The sequence below is a fragment of the Dendropsophus ebraccatus genome, chromosome 10 (assembly GCF_027789765.1).
Source record: "Dendropsophus ebraccatus isolate aDenEbr1 chromosome 10, aDenEbr1.pat, whole genome shotgun sequence".
NCBI lineage: Eukaryota > Metazoa > Chordata > Amphibia > Anura > Hylidae > Dendropsophus > Dendropsophus ebraccatus.
Window position 1 is genome coordinate 85,574,044 of NC_091463.1, and position 23,197 is coordinate 85,597,240.

Here is a 23,197-nt window from a genome sequence, read left to right on the forward strand (position 1 = left end):
TTTACCTGATTATATATTTTTCTATGACTAAATGTCTAAAATCCAGAATGCTTGATAATCCAGCAAACAAGTCTCTTTGATTTTGGATTAAAGGATTTTAGCAGTAAATGGTTAATATCCTCTATGATGGAGAATCTTCCCCTAACTGATATGAGGTACCAGGGCGTCCAGCTGTGTATAGCAGAACCCCATTCTCTTGAGCCCATGACGCCTCAGTGAGCTCCGGCAGTACGATGCTTACAGTCCGGTGAGCTGGAATATGTATTCACCCATGGATGATCTGGGAAGCTCATGGGAATGGTGCCAGGTCCGCCGCAGTGGCCAAGGCTTTTCGATTTTCTAGGTAACATCCATTATCAGGAATTGTAGTTTTAGACAAGGTTACTAGTTATATATGTAATGAAAACCGATCCAGTGAACAGAGCTTGGAATCTCTTTATTCTGTGGACTGTTCCTTATAGCTGACCAGTGCACCGGTACAAGGGGGTGCCCTAAAATTAAAAATTATTCCTCTCCCCTCTCCCCTGGGCCTACACTTCTTGTTTGAGTGCAGTGTAATGCTATGGAGGAGGCAAAGTGACTTATATATGACATGCTCCTCTATAGGACACCATGTTTGGATGAAGAAGCCATCCAGCCAGAGCACAACCTGGCGCATTGTCAGGTGGCGCTATGTATTGTCCCACCACTGGTGCTGTCTATGGCACCTTAGTAAGTCACTCCCTCAGGTTCACAAGAGTAGGAGATGTAGTATTGTATTTCTCCACTAGGTGTCACTTCTGTTTCCTCTTAACCTGTTGCACAGCTGAAGTACCAGGGGTTATTTGTTTTGTACCACATGTTTATATGCTGACCAATCAGAGGTGCTTGTTCTCACTTATCCTATCTCTTTTCTTCTCTCTCTCTCACACACCACTCACAGGAGGGTTTAGTTTGGCCCCTGTAGGAGGAGTTAGTTCCTGGTGGGAGGAAGTGAGGAGTTAGTAGTTGGAGGTACAAGAGGACGGATGTGTGAGACACTGCTCCCTTACAAAGTCTTTCCTATTAGATCCTAAGATCATTATGCAGTGCTAAACTCTACTTACAGAAGAGAAGCCACCAAGGAATAACCTTTGCCCATGCCAGGAACCTCTCTAAAAAGTGCAGGGAAGTCTCCTGAAGCAAGAAACAAAAGGACAAAGCTACTGTGGAAGGTCTACGTATCCTACTGCGCAGTAGAAGATGACTGGGAAATCTCTGAATTCTGCTACAACCAGATAACTGATGGCTGGGGCTCGTATTACCCACCTAGGATGGTTACCTCGCAAGTCACTATTGGCATCCTTGAGTACGACTATCCTCTTATCTCTTTTGTATCTACACCTGTTCCGGCAGAGCACATTCCCTACTTTGGGCAGGGCTCCTCATGCAACTCCTTTCCTCTTCTCTCTCTACAAAGCACCTGTTACTTCTACAAGCATTGGTTCTACTTCATTGTCAGCACAATGGTTAGCATCAACCACATCCAACTATGGACTCAGTGGTGAGTCTAAGGGCGGTATGGTGACTCAGTGGTTAGCATAGGCGACATTCAAATAAAGACTTAGTGGAGAGTTTATGGGCACTATGGTGGCTTAGTGGTTTGCATAAGTGACATTCAAATACTTAGTGGAGAGTCTATGGGTGGTATGGTGGCTCAGTGGTTAGCATAGGCCACATTCAAATACAGTGGTACCTTGGTTTAAGAGTAACTTGGTTTAAGAGCGTTTTGCAAGAAGAGCTCACAGTTTTTCAAAATTGTGACTTGGTTTAAGAGCATTGCTTTGGTTTAAGAGCTCCTGGTATTGGGTGGGAGTGTGAGTGGGGGAGGGGCATGGCCTGCATAGCGGGGTCTGCAGCACAGTACTCTGACCCAGGAAGTCTCTCTCACCTTCCAATTTATAGCAGATCCACTTCAGGCTGGGGCTTGCATCAGGGGACAGGACTGTGGGGATAATCTCTTTATAGCTTTAACCCCTCTCTCCCTGGACAGAGAGTGCTGCTATACTGTGTTCACATCTGCCCTGCTCATTCCTTCATGCTCCCTGCAGTCTCTATCAGTCCTTGTGTTTCCCATCCTGTCCATTCCTGCTATAATGTGCTTGCACTCACACTCAGCTATACACACTGCTGCTATAATGTGCTTGCACTCACACTCAGCTATACACACTGCTGCTATAATGTGCTTGCACTCACACTCAGCTATACACAGTGCTGCTATAATGATTCTAAAATGATTTTTGGGGTGTGGAACCAATTGTCTACATTTCAATGATTTCTTATGGGAAAATTTGCTTTGGTGTAAGAGTGGATTTGGATTACAAGCGCCTTCCCGGAACGAATTATGCTCGTAATCCAAGGCACCACTGTACTTAGTGTAGAGTCTATGGGCGGTATGGTGGCTCAGTGGTTAGCATCAACCACATTCATACAAGGACTCAATGGTACGTCTATGGGCAGCATGGTGGCCATGTGGTTAGCGACTGTGAATGAGGCAAATCTCTACATTAGTGGTTATGGAGTGCTATGCAAGTCTTTCACTTTTATGTGCACATGGTCAGGGGATTCAGCCAATACACCTGTGAAGCTGATATGTGAGGGGAACCTGGCAAGGATGCCTGTGAGCAGTTTGCCTTAAGGGGCGGCTGCCATGATCAGTCACCACGGACAGGGCACTATCTACTCTGCATATCCATTCACAAATCCTCCCCAACAATGACATCGTGCACCGCCGCCTCTTGAGAGATGCTGAGGCACTTGTCCATGCGGAAATCAATGATCAGCAAGCCATGATCACGTCTGAAGACGGAGTCTATATAAAAATAATACACATGTCTGCGAGTGCATCCTCTCGGGGGCTTCTGAATGGTTTTGCAGCTTAGTTGCTATGGAAACCGGAGTGGAGTGCGAACGACGTCTGTGTGTGTGATGGTGGGGGGTCTGTTTGCACAGAAACACAGTCTGCATCCCACAGAAGAGAGGATCCAAGGCTGCACGCTGTGTAAGATGACGGAAGGGGTGGGGAATGGAGCCCAAATATAGCACCGGCTAGGACATGCATATATAATATGGCAGGGAGCATCACAATCAGGGGACCGGGGGCTCTTACCTTATGTAATAAGACATTACGGGTGAGATCACATAGAGAAGCGGCAGACAAAGGATCCACCGGTCACTGTGGTAGAGGAACTCAATCTAAGAAACTAGAGCAGATGGCACGTCACCATTGCTACAGACCACCAGACACTGCACCAGTAGGGACCTGCCATACCACCATATACCAGAATAAGCCCTTATATCACAACCATAGCAGGAAGGTGAATCACATACACACTCAGCTCTGCTGCACCACTACACGGCTATGTATACTGCTCTGGAAGACTGATGATTCATGGTATTGAAGACTTCCCATACTATACACAGTAGGTAGAAGACTCCTGTATTAGGTAAGACTACAGAGGGTCACTATTATGTCTAGTGGAATATAAAGCACATGATGGTAGGGGGTAGTGTATATTCTACAGGAATGGATAGAAATGGAGGTCAACACGAACAAAGAATACTGTATTATTATACAGCGAAGACAGAGCAAAGCATAGGACTGGCTACAAATACTCACACCTATTGCACATTACATACATGCACTTTAAGATGCAGAATAATAAATTTTTTGCTAAAAATGACTCCATATACAATATATTTTATCTGCTATGGCAGAATACTATACATATATATATATATATATATATATATATATATATATATATATATTGCCCATTGTCACATGTAATCTAATGGTAAGATAGTATAGTATAGCGCTCTATGGTCTTTGGGGGTATGTGATTGTCTGACATGTAGCATCTACTAAAGTGTATATTGCGCCATTCTGTTTTACAGCGGACTCTTTATCTCTAGGACCTCTCGAGGCAAGGTGCATGGAACATTAGCTGTCTGTGCTTGGACTGCCCACGGATTCTATTCAGGTATGAGCAAGTTAAACATTACTAGAAGTCAATGGCTAAAGCCCCTATTACACAGGGCGATCAGCAGGAGCAAGTGAGCGCCGACCCATCAGGTCCCCTTATTCCCCTTGCTGCCGGTGCTATTACACACGCCGACAGTGAGCGGGTAAAAGCGGGGGGCTGCCCAGGCATCTTTACATCATCCGGGCAGCCCATAGAAGATAGCGGCGGTCTGTTGCCACCACTCCTATTACATAGGAATAGGAGTATTACACAAAGCGATTATCAGTTGTAATGGCTGTCCTGGAAAACATGGATACAGCCATAGGCCATAGGTTGTATCCTCCCTAGGGTAGCATCAAACTTCTGCAGCCACCGGTATTTAAATGCTGAGCAATCCCAACGTGCTCGAGTCACACTCATCTCTAGTCTGGTCTGGTGTTCTTAGGCTCAGTGTAGCAACCCTTAGTAGACTAGGAATGACGGGATGGCCAGTTCTGGTGTTCCCATTTGTAGTGGTCCCAGTTGTCAGATATATGTAAACAAGCCATTACTGGGAAAACTTGATAGATGTAGGAGGGACGCCACTTGGGAGGTCGGTGGGGCTCGAGGTAGAGTAGTATCCAGGAGAATGTAGAGAAGACCCGGCACTCACCAATTCGTTAAGCTCTTTTATTATAGTGTTGTATGCATCAGGTTACAGTACAGACGCGTTTTGGATAAGCAGCGTAGATGATGAAGGCCATGCTTGGCCGAAACATGTCCTTACTGTAACCTGATGCATACTGCACTATAATAAAAGGAATTGGTGAGTGCTGGGTCTTCTCTACATTACTGGGAAAACAAGATTCTATGATATGGCTGTGAAGTGATGCTGTCCGCTATCCTCTCTGTTTCAGGGAATGCTTGTATTCCCCATAAAGTAACAGTGCTAGAACACGTCTTGTAAGAATTCTGTATCATGCCATCCGTATGTCTTAGTCATGGAAATGTATGAATATACTCACAACTGGGTGTTACCTGGTCAATAGGGTGTGTCCCTACACAGTGTGACACTGTCAGTACTGGTTTGATATGGTCAGATTGTGATGCGACACACTTAATTGAGAAAGGGAATGATAATATCCAATTCATTGATATAGTTCCAGGAATAATAACAGAGGAGCAGCACAAAAAAGAATTCTTCATTATTCTAGTTTCATAGGGATTGCAGATATTTACTGAAACAACATGTGAGGAGAACTTATAGGTCCTCATATATGGGACTTATTACTGAACCATTGTGACTACATCAATAACCATTGTACATATCATTTAACCTGCTGTTGTGCTGTAATGTGATGTGACCTACTAAGTAATGTAATTATGTGGATGTTTATAGCATTGGTAATACTTCAATATATGCCATCTGATTATTCTTGGAGGGGTACCCCAGGGTGTATATATATATATATATATATATATATATATATATATACTGTGTCAGCTTTAAGAAAGAAAAAAGTCATACTTATCCACACTACAGGTCCCATTGGGTTTCCTTCTAGTCCCCGCTGCCCTTCTCTTTGCCTTACTTCTAAAACAACATGTCGGAGCAGGACCTGCACTCTCGGCCATTCACTGTCCACAGTAGTGTCCCATCCTGGTCAGTGATTGGCTGTTTGTGCAGGTCCCTGCAAGGGGTCATCTCAGAAACAGGGAGAAAAGATGAGCAGCAGGAGACCAAAATGGGCCACAACCGGACCTCGTGAATCCAGGGTAGGATAGTGCGATTTTTTAATTTTTATTTTTTACACCCGTCCCAGCATTATATAAAAATTTAAATCCCAGAGGTCATTTAAGCTTGCCATACACACAAGATAGCTGTCAGCTGAATGCTTTTGTGGCCAGCAACTATCTCCCTGATTCCCATATACTCATGACTGCTTGGCTGAGCATGAATACCTTCTACATGGGGAGATGACAGAAAGCTGCTACGAGATTCCTCTGGCAGTAGCTTTTCTCCCTGAGAACAAAGGGATCAGATGGTTAAAATCTAACATGCCTGATCCTTCTCGCCCCTGGCATCTATCCTCAGGGGAGAGCGGGAAGCCCATACACATTATTAAATGTTAAGCAGGGCCTGACAAAATTGACACATGTCAAATGCATGACCAGCTTTAGTACAGTCTTCTAAGACTATATAATTTACTCAGCTTATTATACATATCATAGGATATGTATAATAATACACAAAGAGGCCAATATAGATATTTTGTAAGATTAGTATGGTTTACAGAATGGTTTCCCCTATTGTAAACCCCTGTTCTTATTCCACTCAGGTAGCCATAAGACCTTGGACTGTGAAGACATGGGGATCTCACAAATGGCAGACTCAGATCTTTCCGGAATTGCAATATCCAAAGGACAAGAAAAGCCCCGTAAGACATCTACAGAAAGCAGTCAAAGTCCAAAAGCAACTCAACCATCCTGCCTAAGAGGAGCTTTCATCCGTATATTTCTGAAGAGAACAGAACCAAACAATAGGACAGAGGAAGACTCCACAAGCAACCAAAATACAGACCAGGACCAGGAGGGAGTAAGAGGCAAAAAACGGAGAGTGACTGGAGGCATCTTCCGACTACCATGCCTCCGACCTGCAGAGACCACTGGTAATGACATTCAGGATAAGACAGAGGAACAAGGTAATGACGTTGTCCAAGAAGAAGAACTAAAACCGTATTCTAAGGCGTCATTTCTTCGTAAAATTAGATGCTACAGATTAATGCGGGAAAAGGATGCTACCGAGAAGGAGAAGGTGATAGAGATGGGACAACGTAAGCATGATAGGGAGAATGCTGAGGGAAAACAGCACAAGGAGAAGGTATTGGAACAGAATGAGGAGGGTCTTCAAGATAGTAACCATGAGGAAGCGGTGGGAGAGAAAGGAAAAGACACAACAGAACAGGCATGTCATGCCACGGGTTTAGGAGAAGCAACGGAAGAACAGGATGTTAATGTGAAGCATGTAGAAGAACAAGAGAACAGTCTAAGAAAAGAGGAACGCTGCACAGGAAAGTTACCACAAGAAGAATCATTGACAATAGAAGATCCGACAGAAAGTCTGGAGGGCACGGGTAAAGACTTGGCGGAACAGGAAAGTTGTGTAGTGACTGTAAAAGAGAAGAGTAAGGGGAGTCTTCTAGATGTCAAAAAAGTGGCAGAACAGGAGAGTCAAATAGATAAAGCAGAACAGGAGGAACAGGTGTTGGCCGGAAGGCAGGAGGAAGACGTGCCAGAACAAAGGAATCACGCAGCACAGGTGGAGGACACAGATTGTGCTTTGTCAGATAATGTGAGCCAAGCCGAGGAGACAGGGAGACAGGAAAAACAGGAGGAGGCATTGGGAACAGATTCACCCAAGAAGGACACAGAAGAGCCAACGGGTGCAGTGCAAAAATGTAACCCAGAAAGCAAATGTCCTACAGATGTGTTGGGGGATTCTGGGAATTGTGTGTCAGAACAAGAAGGTCTCACAGTAAAAGTGGGAAATACTGAAAATAATGTGTTGGAGCAACAATGTCTTGAGAAAGATATGGAACAAGATGGTAAGAAAGAGAAGGGCTTAGAGGACAAAGATGTGACCGAGCAGGTTAGTCAAGAAGATAAACTGGAAAATAATGTTTTGGAAAAGGTCAGCCGAGAGAAGAACCATGCTGACGTAGATGGTGGCCAAGAGGACAACTTGGTAGATCAGGATAGTCATATAAACAATGAGATATCACAACCTGGCAGTCAATGTACTGGGAAGGACGAGAAAACAGAAGGCTTAGTAGAATCTGAAGACAAGGTCATGGAGGTCTTAGAAGTATCCTTAGATGTTAAGGTAGAGCAAAATGAACCTTCTGAGGATGTTCACACCCAAGTTGTGGAATTACCGAAACAGGTTCAAACATCAACAAATACAATGGACATTACCTTTCAGGAGGCAGATATCCTCCACACATGTGTCAGTAATGATGGTGAGGATGACGGAATGAAGTGCAAGAACACAGAATTGGGATCCCTAAGAGTGGAGGTGCAGGACATGGTTGAGTGGTTGGTACAGGAAGCCTCAGACAGACTATCCCATTACACACAAGAATCAGACGGTACTGGATAAAATCAAGACTTCTTCTCTAGGTATACCTGGCCCAGTGTAATTCTCACTTTTGATAGGAGGCGACAAGTCCTAGCGCTCTACGGTGTTAGAAGAAGTAGCAGAATCATATTCTGAGTGTCTAGTTGTGGAGACATTTACAGTTTTTGACTTAAGCATGTGTCTTAGAATAAACGTAAAAAGATTAAAAAAAAAAAAAAAAAAGAAGAAGCTTCCTCAGACAGAAAGATCCGACGTGTTTACACTTCACTATGTGTGAAACATATGTCCATGAAGAAGTTACTAGAAGACTCACTACATATACTGACTCAGCTCTGACTGCCGTAAGGACATTTTGCATGCCGCACTGGAGAGGATAGCCGAACCACAGATTTGTGACCTATAGGAGTTTATTGAGCATAGCCATATCACTATAGGATGTCTGCAATATATATATGTATGATGGACTATGGGATAAGTGGTGTATCACAATTAGGTATAAAAGCCATTTAAAGGGGTTATACAAAAACATGGCAACTTTCCTCCAGAGACAGCCCCACTCTTGTCTCCAGCTTAGGCGGGTTTTTGCTGCTCAGTTCCATTAAAGTGAATGGAGCTTAATTGCAAACCGCACCTGAACTGGAGACAAGAGTCGTGCTGTCTCTGAAAGAAAGTGGCCATGTTTTTGTAGCACTGGATAACCCCTTTAATGCATCCATTCTCAGTGATGCCGTCCTGAAGTCTGTCACCAAAGCATTCCACGTGGCGGGGTACCTGCCCCTTACCGTAAATGTTGCTTCACATCTTCATAATATATATTAGTGTATTTCTACTCAGCACCAGCGCTCTTTAGGATATCATTACATTAAATATTCTTGAATGTCTTTACATCTCCTATGTGTGGTTATTATTATAGCTTTGTCTCCATTTTCTGCCATGTTTTATGTAGAGAGTGCCAGACAAATTACAGCGCAGTTTGTTCATGTCCGTTCTTCTGATTGGTGGGAGACCCTCGCACCAGTTAAAACTTTTGAGGTGTCACACAGGCACGTTTCTGGGTGTTAAAGTCTTAACTGATTTCTAGAGCCAATTTTTTACCTGTTTTTCCAGTTGTTAAGCCATGTTTCCGTTTTTTAACTATCTTTACCTCATATCCTTAAAGTGTACCTCTCGTTTAATTTTTTTGTCGCAGGAATCAATAGTACAGGCGATTTTAAGAAACTTTGTAATTGGGTTTATTAGTTTATTGGCCAAAAAATGCATTTTTATCATAAGAAAGCAGTTTGAAGCTCTCCCCCCCTGTCTTCATGGTTCTCTATGGAGAGGGGAGGGGTGGAGGGAGACGAGGCACCAAAACAGGACAACAAAGAGTTAATTTACAGCTACATCACTGGGCTATCTCCTCTGAAGTCAGCACTGACCTCTCTGACCTCTGAATAGCAGCTTTCACACAGCTCCTACTCAAGGCCGCTTCTGCCATGAGGCAGAATGAGCTTTCTGCCTCAGGAGGCAGATTTTTTGCTCCACTAGAGGGCAACACAATCCCTTACTTTCCCTCTGCAACAGGCAAGAGGTTATCTTTCCACTTGCATCCGGTCTGCAGGCACAGCACCAGGCACCCCTGCCTCCTCAGGCCCCTCTGCCTCCTCCTCAGGCCCCCTCTCCCTAGCTCAGTGACGGACAGCCCGGTCACTGGGGGCAGCTGTCTGACCTGACTACATAGAAAGGGAAGAATTAGTCTCCTATGCTGGCTGTCTGGACTAATCGCTCAGTAAACAAGCGCCGATCTAGCAGATCGGCGATTGCTTACAGTTTGTGATCAGGCCATCTAATAGGACCCTAACTGTTTGGGGTTGACATAGCTCTTGGAACCGGAACACTCAACATTTGACTCCGCTGGAGAACTTGGATCACGCCCTAGCCTATGGCTGTATCCTTTTAGGACTTCCTAGGGCGGCATTAAACTTCTCCAGCCGCCGGGAGTCAAATGCCAAGTGTTCGGGATCTGCAAACGTTTTACAACCTCAAACAGTTCGGCAAGTCCAGTCAACACTAACATTTACAGAGGAGGAAAGCAGTGAGCAACGTCGGGTCCACTTCCAATTCTTTTGGCCATGATTTCTCCTGTGCTGCTCCCTGGATTTGCTCAATCCCTCATTCAGCCTTCTTTGGTGTCCAACTCCATAGCAGACTTCATGTATGGAGTCAACCTGAGCTTGTATTCACTTGTCATGCTGGACAGGAGGCACAGATAGACAGAAAAGAGGATTATAGAGCGTGGTGCAGTGATGGGTCAGGATGCCAGGGCTACAGCTACAGATTCAGTGTCCTGGTACCACAGCGGACTGGAGGATTTAATTGATTTAGAAGCAAGGGCGTAGCTAGGATTCACGGGGCCCCAGAGCAAAAAGTTTTTATTTTCCTACTTGATTGCCAGCTGGATAACAGAGGTCAGGGGTTGTCAGTGCAATAAAGCATAGATCTCTGTCTTCTGCTTGTTAACCCTTTTTTTTGTGTTGCAGCATGTAAGTAAACATTGGGTCACTTACACACTGCAGTACATAAGGGGTTAAGCAGAAGGACATAGGACGGGCCCCCCTCCTGCACGGGCCCCATAGCAACTGCCTACCCTGCCTCTATGGTTGCTACGCCACTGTTTAGAAGGATCTAGAACCTGCACCAGAGCACCACAAATGGAGCTCCGGAGCAGACGTGACCTGATGGTGCACTGGTACAGGAATGGGGAACCTTCCGCCCTCCAGCTGTTGCAAAACTACAATTCCCATCATGCCTGGACAGCCGAAGGTTCCTAATCCCTGCACTAGTGCAACTTGCACCCTCATTCCTATTGTATTACCCCTCCCTGCTGTTGTTGTACACCGCTACAGAAAATGTTGGCGCTATAGACACTATACATCACTATATTTCCCCTTCTCCAAGTTATTGGTATAAGTTCTCTATAAGAGTATACACATGAGTACAGGGAGTGAACATTTATAGTATGACAAAATGCCTGTCTACTCCACACAGAGGTGAATCACTACTAGAACTAACAGAGAGCGCGCATGCGCAGACGCGCTCCTAAAGCCTTCTTTTGAATGGACATTGTGCCGGTGAGACGGTGGGCGTGAAAGGTTATGACTGCGCCTGCGCGTTACGCCGGCTGAACCAGGGCGAGGGCATCGGACATGCGCAGACAGCACGTTATAGCAGTGTGATGGCAGTGCGCTGGGTGGGCGGACTGTTGCGCATGCGCGGCTGGTTTCGGTGTGGTTCTGCTGCTGCCGCTGCCCGCCGCCCTTCCGATTCCGGATCAGGAGCCGCCGGGACCGTGGAGATCCAGCATCAGCTGTGACACCGGGGGCAATGTATGTGCTCCATGTAGTAACGGGGTGTGGAGAGGGGTGTATGCCGGGCTGGAGCAGGTGGGGGTGGTGGGGCAGGCTGTCATATGGAGCAGCTGGGCACGGGCACCGGCTGGGGGCATTGGGGGGGGGGGGGGGGTAGTAATTGGCCATTGTTTGTGATGTGTGGGTGGGGTGAGGGGAGCTCGTGATGGATGATGGGGGTGATAGTCCCCTCCTCTATGGGGCAGATGGTAAATCCATTGACATGTATGGGGCAACAATACATTGCCAACTTTACATGGCTGCAGCATTGCCCTATGCTATGTGCTGCAGCGCCCCCCTGAGGTTGTGTAGTGTATACCAGGGGGCACATCCTCCATGTATACTGTGTGTAGTATATACCAGGGGGCACATCCTCCATGTATACTATGTGTAGTATATACCAGGGGGCACATCCTCCATGTATACTGTGTGTAGTATATACCAGTGGGCACATCCTCCATGTATACTGTGTGTAGTGTATACCAGGGGGCACATCCTCCATGTATACTGTGTGTAGTATATACCAGGGGGCACATCCTCCATGTATACTGTGTGTAGTATATACCAGGGGGCACATCCTCCATGTATACTGTGTGTAGTGTATACCAGGGGGCACATCCTCCATGTATACTGTGTGTAGTATATACCAGGGGGCACATCCTCCATGTATACTGTGTGTAGTATATACCAGGGGGCACATCCTCCATGTATACTGTGTGTAGTATATACCAGGGGGCACATCCTCCATGTATACTGTGTGTAGTATATACCAGGGGGCACATCCTCCATGTATACTGTGTGTAGTATATACCAGGGGGCACATCCTCCATGTATACTGTGTGTAGTATATACCAGGGGGCACATCCTCCATGTATACTGTGTGTAGTATATACCAGGGGGCACATCCTCCATGTATACTGTGTGTAGTATATACCAGGGGGCACATCCTCCATGTATACTGTGTGTAGTATATACCAGGGGGCACATCCTCCATGTATACTGTGTGTAGTATATACCAGGGGGCACATCCTCCATGTATACTGTGTGTAGTATATACCAGGGGGCACATCCTCCATGTATACTGTGTGTAGTATATACCAGGGGGCACATCCTCCATGTATACTGTGTGTAGTATATACCAGGGGGCACATCCTCCATGTATACTGTGTGTAGTATATACCAGGGGGCACATCCTCCATGTATACTGTGTGTAGTATATACCAGGGGGCACATCCTCCATGTATACTGTGTGTAGTATATACCAGGGGGCACATCCTCCATGTATACTGTGTGTAGTATATACCAGGGGGCACATCCTCCATGTATACTGTGTGTAGTATATACCAGGGGGCACATCCTCCATGTATACTGTGTGTAGTATATACCAGGGGGCACATCCTCCATGTATACTGTGTGTAGTATATACCAGGGGGCACATCCTCCATGTATACTGTGTGTAGTATATACCAGGGGGCACATCCTCCATGTATACTGTGTGTAGTATATACCAGGGGGCACATCCTCCATGTATACTGTGTGTAGTATATACCAGGGGGCACATCCTCCATGTATACTGTGTGTAGTATATACCAGGGGGCACATCCTCCATGTATACTGTGTGTAGTATATACCAGGGGGCACATCCTCCATGTATACTGTGTGTAGTATATACCAGGGGGCACATCCTCCATGTATACTGTGTGTAGTATATACCAGGGGGCACATCCTCCATGTATACTGTGTGTAGTATATACCAGGGGGCACATCCTCCATGTATACTGTGTGTAGTGTATACCAGGGGGCACATCCTCCATGTATACTGTGTGTAGTGTATACCAGGGGGCACATCCTCCATGTATACTGTGTGTAGTGTATACCAGGGGGCACATCCTCCATGTATACTGTGTGTAGTGTATACCAGGGGGCACATCCTCCATGTATACTGTGTGTAGTGTATACCAGGGGGCACATCCTCCATGTATACTGTGTGTAGTGTATACCAGGGGGCACATCCTCCATGTATACTGTGTGTAGTGTATACCAGGGGGCACATCCTCCATGTATACTGTGTGTAGTATATACCAGGGGGCACATCCTCCATGTATACTGTGTGTAGTATATACCAGGGGGGACATCCTCCATGTATACTATGTGTAGTATATACCAGGGGGCACATCCTCCATGTATACTATGTGTAGTATATACCAGGGGGCACATCCTCCATGTATACTGTGTGTAGTATATACCAGGGGGCACATCCTCCATGTATACTGTGTGTAGTATATACCAGGGGGCACATCCACCATATACTGTGTGTAGTATATACCAGGGGGCACATCCTCCATGTATACTGTGTGTAGTATATACCAGGGGGCACCATGCATCCTCCATATATACTATGTGTAGTCCTGGTGTAGTATATACCAGGGGGCACATCCTCCATGTATACTATGTGTAGTATATACCAGGGGGCACATCCTCCATGTATACTATGTGTAGTATATACCAGGGGGCACATCCTCCATGTATACTGTGTGTAGTATATACCAGGGGGCACATCCTCCATGTATACTGTGTGTAGTATATACCAGGGGGCACATCCACCATATACTGTGTGTAGTATATACCAGGGGGCACATCCTCCATGTATACTGTGTGTAGTATATACCAGGGGGCACCATGCATCCTCCATATATACTATGTGTAGTCCTGGTGTAGTATATACCAGGGGGCACATCCTCCATGTATACTATGTGTAGTATATACCAGGGGGCACATCCTCCATGTATACTATGTGTAGTATATACCAGGGGGCACATCCTCCATGTATACTGTGTGTAGTATATACCAGGGGGCACATCCTCCATGTATACTGTGTGTAGTATATACCAGGGGGCACATCCACCATATACTGTGTGTAGTCCTGGTGTAGTATATACCAGGGGGCACATCCTCCATATATACTATGTGTAGTATATACCAGGGGGCACCATGCATCCTCCATATATACTATGTGTAGTCCTGGTGTAGTATATACCAGGGGGCACATCCTCCATGTATACTGTGTGTAGTATATACCAGGGGGCACATCCTCCATGTATACTGTGTGTAGTATATACCAGGGGGCACATCCTCCATATATACTATGTGTAGTCCTGGTGTAGTATATACCAGGGGGCACATCCTCCATATATACAATGTGTAATATATACCAGGGGGCGCATCCTCCATATATACTATGTGTAATTATAATATATACCAGGGGGCACATCCTCCATATATACTATGTGTAGTCCAGGTGTAGTATATACCAGGGGGCACATCCTCCATATATACTATGTGTAATATATACCAGGGGATGTGCATCCTCCATATATACTATGTGTAGTCCAGGTGTAGTATATACCAGGGGGTGTGCATCCTCCATATATACTATGTGTAGTATATACCAGGAGGCACATCCTCCATATATACTATGTGTAGTCCTGGTGTAGTATATACCAGGGGGCACCATGCATCCTCCATATATACTGTGTGTAGTATATACCAGGAGGCACATCCTCCATATATACTATGTGTAGTCCTGGTGTAGTATATACCAGGGGGTGTGCATCCTCCATATATACTATGGGCCACATGTATCATCCGGCGAATGGATGATTTTCGGCGGAAAGTGACGATTTGCGTCTTTTTTTAAGCAAAAATGGCGGATTTGCGAATAAAATATTCGCAAATCGGCACTTTCCGCCGAGTACGCCAGGGGGCGGAAAAGGGGTGGAGAGTGGGCGGAACGGAGGGCGCGGACTCAGAGTCCACGCAATTTATCATCCGTTCCGCCAAAATGTATGCCGAAAACCTACTCCAGTCCTCAGCTGGCGTAGGTTTTCGGCGGTGTGCAACGGCGCGCATGGGATTTATGTAGAGGCAGTCCGCCTCTACATAAATCTCCGTAGCGCCGGAGCTGCGGGGGCATTTTTACGTCCGGCGTAAAAAACGCCGGACTTAATAAATGCCTCCCTATGTGTAGTCCTGGTGTAGTATATACCAGGGGGTGTGCATCCTCCATATATACTATGTGTAGTCCTGGTGTAGTGTATACCAGGGGGTGTGCATCCTGCATATATACTGTGTGTAGTATATACCAGGGGGCTCATCCTCCATATATACTGTGTGTAGTATACCAGGGGGCACATCCTCCATATATACTATGTGTAGTCCTGGTGTAGTATATACCAGGGGGCACATCCTCCATATATACTATGTATAGTATATACCAGGGGGCACCATGCATCCTCCTTATATACTATATGCATGTGCTTGCTGTCAGTGAACAGAAACGCTCTAACAATGGTGACTTCCCCATCTGATACTTTGGAGAGAGTAGATGCAACTATAACAACCCCCCCCCCCCCCAAGCTGTGATGAGTCCATGAATCCTGCATCTAGATGTGACAGCAAGCGGAGGTCTGGAAAATGCACAGTGCTAAATGAAGAGGTTATGGCGGCTGCCTGACACAGCGTGGTAGAGCGGGTGTCCTGAGGGTCGGGCACTGTGCCACACTGGCATCCTGATCACCTTGATTGGTGGGGATCCCGGCAGTCAGACTCATAAAGTGATGGCAATAACTGTTCTCCTCGGGTTATGTACTGATTTGGCCACGTGAGTAATCATGCTGTGCCCGGGCGAAGGGGTCACATGGCCTCCGACCGCCACCCAATCATTCATTTTGGACTTTCAACACGTTGAAAAATTATTGTCGTTAGTTCGCCGATCGTTCGCATATTTGTCCGTGTAACAAGTCGTTCGGCAATAAAGCACATTACATGGGCCGTCCTGAGGAACGATTAGCGACCAAATAACTGCCTAAAACGATAGTTCATAATAGTAATCGGTGACTGTAATAACCGCAGAATTGTTCTCTAAAAAAAATCGCTAGTTATCGATCGTTGTAGCAATTATCGTTCAAAGATTCGCTATATGTAATACGTCCTTTAGTTTAGCCCCAGCCTTAGGGTCCTACACGGAGCGATTTTTAACGACTAACGATCGCAAACAAGATTGTTTATCGTTAACCAGAAATCGTTCACCAAATTACACAGAACGATGGTCGTTAGTTACGATCGATACTATGATCTTTTACTCCTTCTGATCCCAGCAAAACAATGGACAATGTGCAATTACACTGAACGATTAGTATAATATGCGGAACTACAGCGAACGATTAACGATAATTTTAGATTCAGATCTAAATTAACGACATACGAGCGATTTTTTTTTTTCGATCGTTTCCTGCAATTACACCAAACGATTATCGTTTAAATTCGAACAATATAACGATTTTTCACACGATAATCGTCCCGTGTAATAGGGCCCTTAGGGTGTGTCCACACTGTGGAAATTGCGCTGATAACTCGCCTCGGATTCCATCGCTTCTCCATCCTGTACTCACAAGTGTGACCTGAGCGTCTGCGCAATCACTAGCGCACCCCCCATATCAGTATCACTATCGGAAGTCTCCACCCATCTTCTTACAGGGATTTCCTGTTCCTTTACTTTGTTATGGCGTTCTGCTTTATTTTTAGACTTTGTTCATGTGTTTTGTCATTTAAAAAAAAAAAAAGTAAGATCAATCACCCAACAGCACGGACTATTCTATTATATCGGGGCCTGTATGGTTCTGTTTTTGTGGCCATATGGAAAGAAGGATGTAACGCTGTCTATCATAGATGAGAATTTCTGCAGCGGAGATGTGAACAGATGCTTAGGCTGGGTTCACACCACGTTTTTGCAATCCCTTTTCCATTGAATTCCATTACAAAAAAAAAAGGATCAGAACAGATCAGTTTTTTTCTTAACGTACATAAAAAACGTGGTCGACCTAATTTTTGTGTCCGTTAGAAAAAAACTGATCCGTTTTGATCCTTTTTTTTTAATAATGATTCAATGGAAAAAACGGATGCACACACATGAAAAACGTAGTGTGATCCACGCCTTATCATTCCAGTTTAGAGTAAGTCCTCTTTTTAAAGGGGTATTCCAGCGAAAATCTCTTTCTTTCAGATCAACCGGTTTCAGAAAATTATACAGATTTTGTAATTTACTTCTATTTAAAAAATCTCCAGTCTCCCGCTACTTATCAGCTGCTGTATGTCCTGCAGGAAGTGGTGTATTCTTTCCAGGCTGACACAGTGCTCTCTGCTGCCACCTCTGTCCATGTCAGGAACTGTCCAGAGCAGTAGCAAACCCACATAGAAAACCCCACAACCCCTGTCACAAAGTGTCCCCCCCTCTACTGGCACCTCCAGCAATCAGTAGAGAAACTTCCCTACAGCGCCACCACAGGAGAAACAAGGCATTACACACCATTTACTCCAGGGATGCGGAACCTTCGGCCCTCCAGCTGTAGCTGTAGCCTTTGGCTGTCCAGGCATGATGGGAATTGTAGTTTTGCAACAGCTGGAGGGCTGAAGATTTCCCCATCCCTGGAGTAAATAGTGTGTAATGCCTTGTTTCTCCTGTGGTGGCGCTGTAGGGAAGATTCTCTACTGATTGCTGGAGGTGCCAGTAGAGGGGGGGACACTTTGTGACAGGGGTTGTCTAGCGATAATCGTCCGGATCAGCTCAATTCGGCCAATTATCACTCAGTGAAATAGAGAAAACGATCAGCCGATCGTGTCATCGGCTGATCGTTTATTTAGGCCCAAACCTAAAATAATCGGTCACCCACCCTTCTCAAATCGTTGGTCGCCGCCGCGCATCGCTATTCCACGCAGCGATGCGCGGCGGCGACCAACGATTTGAGAAGCAGCATACATTACCTAGCAGGGCTTCTCCTGCGCTCCGTCTTCCTCCCCGGGTCCCGTGGCGCAGCATCAGCTCCGGAGCGGCCTGACTGAGCTTTCAGACCGCTCAGCCAATCACTGGCCAGGAACGCCGCGGCCAGTGATTGGCTGAGCGGTCTGACGGCTCAGTCAGGCCGCTCCGGAGTTGATGCTGCAAGCGGGACCTGGGGAGGAAGACGGAGCAAAGGAGAAGCCCTGCTAGGTAATTTATGTTGCAAGGACATCGGTAATGATGTCCCTGCAGCCCTCGCTAAACGATCATCAGGCCGTGGAATAGGGCCAGTAAACGAGCGCCTATCTAGCAGATTGGCGCTCGCTTACATTCTTGATCGGCCGGTGGAATAGGGCCCTTAGGATCTCCTATACACAGGGCAGGAGAGGTTCTCCCTGTAGCAGTGTATTATAGAGATGTCGGAGCCCTTTTTCTGCCCCTCCTCTTGTATGGAGTGTTGTGCAGAGGAAGAGCCGTGGCTTGTCCGGGATCGCTCAGCCTCCTTTGTGTCTCCACCAGAAATGTCCCCTCTGACCTTTGCATACAGTGAGCCCATTGTCTGCCCCTCTTCCCACTCCATTTGTTGCACACTGTGTATTGGCATCCCTTACGCACAGCATTCAGCTCTGGTGTCTTACCGTCTCGTTTTTGTACGGCAGCGAATCGCGGTAGGTTTTATAGTCAGTTGAAAGGTCGTAGGTCATTTACTTTGCGGTTTCTGGCCACCTTCTGTGTTAGAGAATTGCATGGAACGCCATACAGATTGCTTCAAAACACTTTGGGGGAAAAATGATGCCCTAACCTGTGCCATGATGGGAGTTGTAGTATTGCGATCACTCTAGTTTACATGGGAAGATGTGAGGGGCGACTACCTAGAATGTTAATGCCGGCACATCATCCTAAGTAAACTGAAGTGTGAAGGTGAGTATCATGGAATTAAAGGGGTACTCTGGCAAAAATCTTTTTTTTTTTTTTTCTTCAAATCAACTGGTTTCAGAAAGTTACTTCTGTTTGAAAATCTCAAGTCTTCCTATACTTATCAGCTGCTGTATGTCCTGCATGAAGTGGTGTACTCTTTCCAGTCTGACACAGTGCTCTATGCTGCCACCTCTGTCCATGTCAGGAACTGTCCAGAGCAGGAGAGGTTTTCTATGGGGATTTGCTGCTGCTCTGGACAGTTCCTGACATGGACAGAGGTAGCAGCAGAGAGCACTGTGTCAGAGTGAAAAGATTTTTTTCTGGAGTACCCCTTTAACTGATTGAGCCTGGTAAAGGATCTGCAGATGAGCGCCAATCTCGGTGATCGGTGCTCAGCTAGTTACTCCATGTAAAAGAGTATAGGAGTCTGTCTTGGGAGATCACACCTTTTCCAGTTAGTTCTAGTTGTTTCACCACGAGATGTTACAAGTTGTTGGACAGGACCGTACAGATTTAGGCTGACCTTAACCTAAGATAGCAGTCTCTTCCGATCTCCCGATATACATGCATCATCAGGTAGTAGTGTTAAGAGGCCCCATATACATTAGGTGGTTGGCTGGTCCAGGATATTGTAGGAGAAATGCACTTAAAGCGACTCTGTACCGGCAACTTGTTACCCCTGAACCATTGGTACAGCGTTATGAAGCTTCTCATGATGTGCCCAGTTTGGGGGTCGGCCTGTCTCCCGGTGTCGGTTTTTAGAAGAAAACTGACTTTTATCAATGAGGTGGGTAGTCAAACTGGCGTGGCCTAGAGCATCAGTGCCCTAGGCCTGTGACGCCTATCTTCCAGCCTCCCTTCACTTTCATAACGCCCCTGGGCTGTATGGAGGCGGGAAGAGAGGCGCTGCAGGCCTAGGGCACTGAGGTTCTAGGCCATGGTAGTTCGACTGCCCGCCCCGCTGTATTGATAAGGGCCCTATTCCACCAGACGATTATCGTTCGCATAATCGTTAACGATCTCAAACTCCCGCTATTGCAAAAGACCTGAAAACATTCACTCATTTCCATGGAACGATAATCGTTACTTATGATCGTATTTGTGATTGTTTTTTCTTCGCTATTGCGTTCGTATCTACTGTGAAGGACCGATCGACGTCTTATTCAATGTGAACGATTTGCGAACATTTTGCAAACGAGCAACAATAAAAATAGGTCCAGGTCTTATAAAGCGATCAACGATTTCTTGTTCGGTTGTTAATCGTTAACTGAATTTCTACCGAACGATTGTTTAGATTTTAACGATAATCTGAACCATAATCGTCCTGTGGAATTTTTCTTCTAAATACGGGAGATAGGCTTACCTCTGAACCGTAAATGTTGTGAGTAACTGTACAGCACGGTTCTGGTGGTTCAGGGGTGGAAAGGTGCTGGTACAGAGTCACTGTAAAGACTGTTACCACACTGTTTTTTGTTGTTGTTTTTTTTTTTGTTTGTTTTTTTGTAGTTTGGGATGGCCGTCATTTTGTCGCCAAAATGTGGCAGTGTTGTGCAAGTTGTGGCTGTGTTTAGCATAAAACGGCCTTCTTTCGGGCCAAAATATTGGTCCAAGAAGACGGACGTGAAATGGACAAAAAAGGATATGCTCATCTGGGACACTTGTGGCATATCCATAGGACTTGCCTCTGGGACCCGCACCTGTCTTTAGACCAAGGGCTTCGCTCCAGCCTGTTTGCGGAGGTGGTCGGGAAGCCGAAACCTGTGGCCATGCCATAAGAGTTCCAGATGGGTTTACCTCTTAAAAGCATAACTGCAGCATTTCAGAACCATGACGTTAGCGCTTCTCATGCTCGGGCCTGCACTATAGTCATTGTTCTAAATCTTTCTCGTTGATATTTTTATACTTTTACATTGTCATGGTATTTATGTGCTCTGTCTCTTTGTCTCTCTCTAGCCCAGCTGTATGGACTCTAAGCCTTCATCATGGGGCATATGCTATCCAGGGTGTTCGGGAACAAAGAAATGCGAATATTGATGTTGGGCCTAGACGCAGCTGGAAAGACGACCATCCTCTACAAGCTAAAGTTGGGCCAGTCTGTTACAACCATTCCCACCGTGGGTTTCAATGTGGAAACGGTAACCTATAAGAATGTTAAGTTCAACGTGTGGGACGTTGGCGGCCAGGACAAGATCCGTCCTCTCTGGCGGCACTATTACACAGGCACCCAGGGCCTCATCTTTGTGGTAGACTGTGCTGACCGAGATCGCATCGATGAGGCGAGGCAAGAACTCCACCGCATCATCAATGATCGTGAAATGAGGGATGCCATCATTCTGATTTTCGCCAATAAACAGGACCTGGTGGATGCAATGAAGCCTCACGAAATCCAGGAAAAGCTGGGACTAACCCGCATCAGGGACAGGAACTGGTACGTCCAGCCATCTTGTGCCAACACTGGAGAGGGACTGTACGAGGGCCTCATGTGGCTTACGTCAAACTACAAATCTTAAATTCCTCTTTTTATGGTGGTTATTTTTTTAATATATATGATTTTTTTTTTTTTTTTCCTTTTTATTTTATCGGTTCAGTAGAGGAGCTTTTGAAGGCGTAATCCTCATCAACCAAATGTGGGTGACCCATTTTGTTATGTAATGGAAGTTTAAAGGGAGATTTTGAAGTTGCAGGGCTGCGAGGGACTTGCTTGATATGGGACAGCCCCCTGCGATATCTGCCTTAATAAGTAGTATGAAGCGACTAACATGGTTGAGCGTTCGCTCTTCCTTCAGACCTCAGCAACCAACGCTCTGTCTGTCTCCCTGATCTTGTTATCGGAAAGGGCTGGTTACCTCTTGCTCAGCAGCATAAATCACAGCAGCCCGATACTAAACCATTTCCAACAAACATGGCCAGACAGCAAAGTCTTTGCGGGGTAAATGTCCCAGTGTTACATTACCATGGGTGCCGCAGCCTCTTGTTACTTCCCATACCATATTGGTGCCTGTACTTAAAAGCGATTGATTGTGTCTCGGTCGACTCCTTAAGAGGTTGTTCCATGAAAACCGTCTCAGTCCGTGTGCCCTTTTTGAGGTCTATGGGCGTCATAGAGAGGGTTTCCCAAACCAGAACCTCCTCCTAGGACTTGGCCCGTCCATATGAATAGCTGGCATTTCCCTGCGCCGTTTCTTTTTCCGGTTCTTTCCATACAGTACGTATAGTACAGTTGACCAGACCATCATTCCTTTTTCTAGTCCAATACATTCCCGTTGTTCTTACTGTTACGTACTATTTAAAGGTCACTGTTCAGAATGACGTACGGTCAGCCTGTAGATAGTTTGGGTCTTTACATGTCCGTGAACTCACCTTCACCTGTTACAAAGAAGTTTGGACCATGACGTGTTACGTAGGTGAGGTTTCTGGTCTGTTTGATTTTTTTTTTTTTTTTTTTCGACCCCAGAATAGTGCCCAACTTTACACAGTCACCCCATCGATTTGTACACCATGCCTTTATCGTTAAACTTCTTAGCACTAACCCCCTCCTCTTGTTGACAGGCATGTTGACCGACATGGTTGCACTTGACTGTATGGACCTGTGTCCTTTAATGGTGTTACTAGAGTTTTTAGCCAAGTTGTTATAATGCAGTGTTCACTGTTGATCATGAGGCCAACTTACACCTTTTTTTTTTCCCCACTTATTTTGTCTGGCTCAGTCTTCCAGCCCCCCCGGGCACTCGTGTCCGACATTAGCCCTGCCCGCCCCCACCAACACACTGGTGATGGTTGAATATTTACTGACAGAAACCCAATGCTGAGCTATGCAGCCTCCCTCCTTATTTCTGCTCTCCTATCTGGTGCACTAATGCTGTTCTTGCTCCAAAATGTTTTACTTTTCAATAGGACTTGTTCCATGTTGTACTGCTTAACTTCAACTGAACAATAAAAGCTTAATAATGCATCCAAA

The 23,197-nt window shown here is 45.8% G+C and overlaps 2 protein-coding genes across 2 annotated transcripts; both read left to right on the forward strand.

The window, feature by feature from the left end:
* The first annotated feature begins 2,930 nt into the window (after positions 1-2,930).
* Positions 2,931-8,674, forward strand: LOC138765675 (involucrin-like). The gene is made up of 3 exons (XM_069942643.1): positions 2,931-3,019; positions 3,916-4,001; positions 6,302-8,674. Exon 3 carries the CDS (start codon positions 6,331-6,333, stop codon positions 8,119-8,121), a length of 1,791 nt encoding a protein of 596 aa, XP_069798744.1. The 5' UTR covers positions 2,931-3,019; positions 3,916-4,001; positions 6,302-6,330; the 3' UTR covers positions 8,122-8,674.
* A 2,661-nt stretch (positions 8,675-11,335) lies between these two features.
* On the forward strand, positions 11,336-23,197 carry LOC138765676 (ADP-ribosylation factor 6-like). Its single transcript, XM_069942644.1, has 2 exons — positions 11,336-11,465; positions 21,193-23,197. Exon 2 carries the CDS (start codon positions 21,222-21,224, stop codon positions 21,747-21,749), a length of 528 nt encoding a protein of 175 aa, XP_069798745.1. The 5' UTR covers positions 11,336-11,465; positions 21,193-21,221; the 3' UTR covers positions 21,750-23,197.

Excerpts from the sequence above, each read along its gene's own strand:
- LOC138765675 (XM_069942643.1), top strand. The coding sequence starts at position 6,331 with ATGGGGATCTCACAAATGGCAGACTCAGATCTTTCCGGAATTGCAATA.
- LOC138765676 (XM_069942644.1), top strand. The coding sequence starts at position 21,222 with ATGGGGCATATGCTATCCAGGGTGTTCGGGAACAAAGAAATGCGAATA.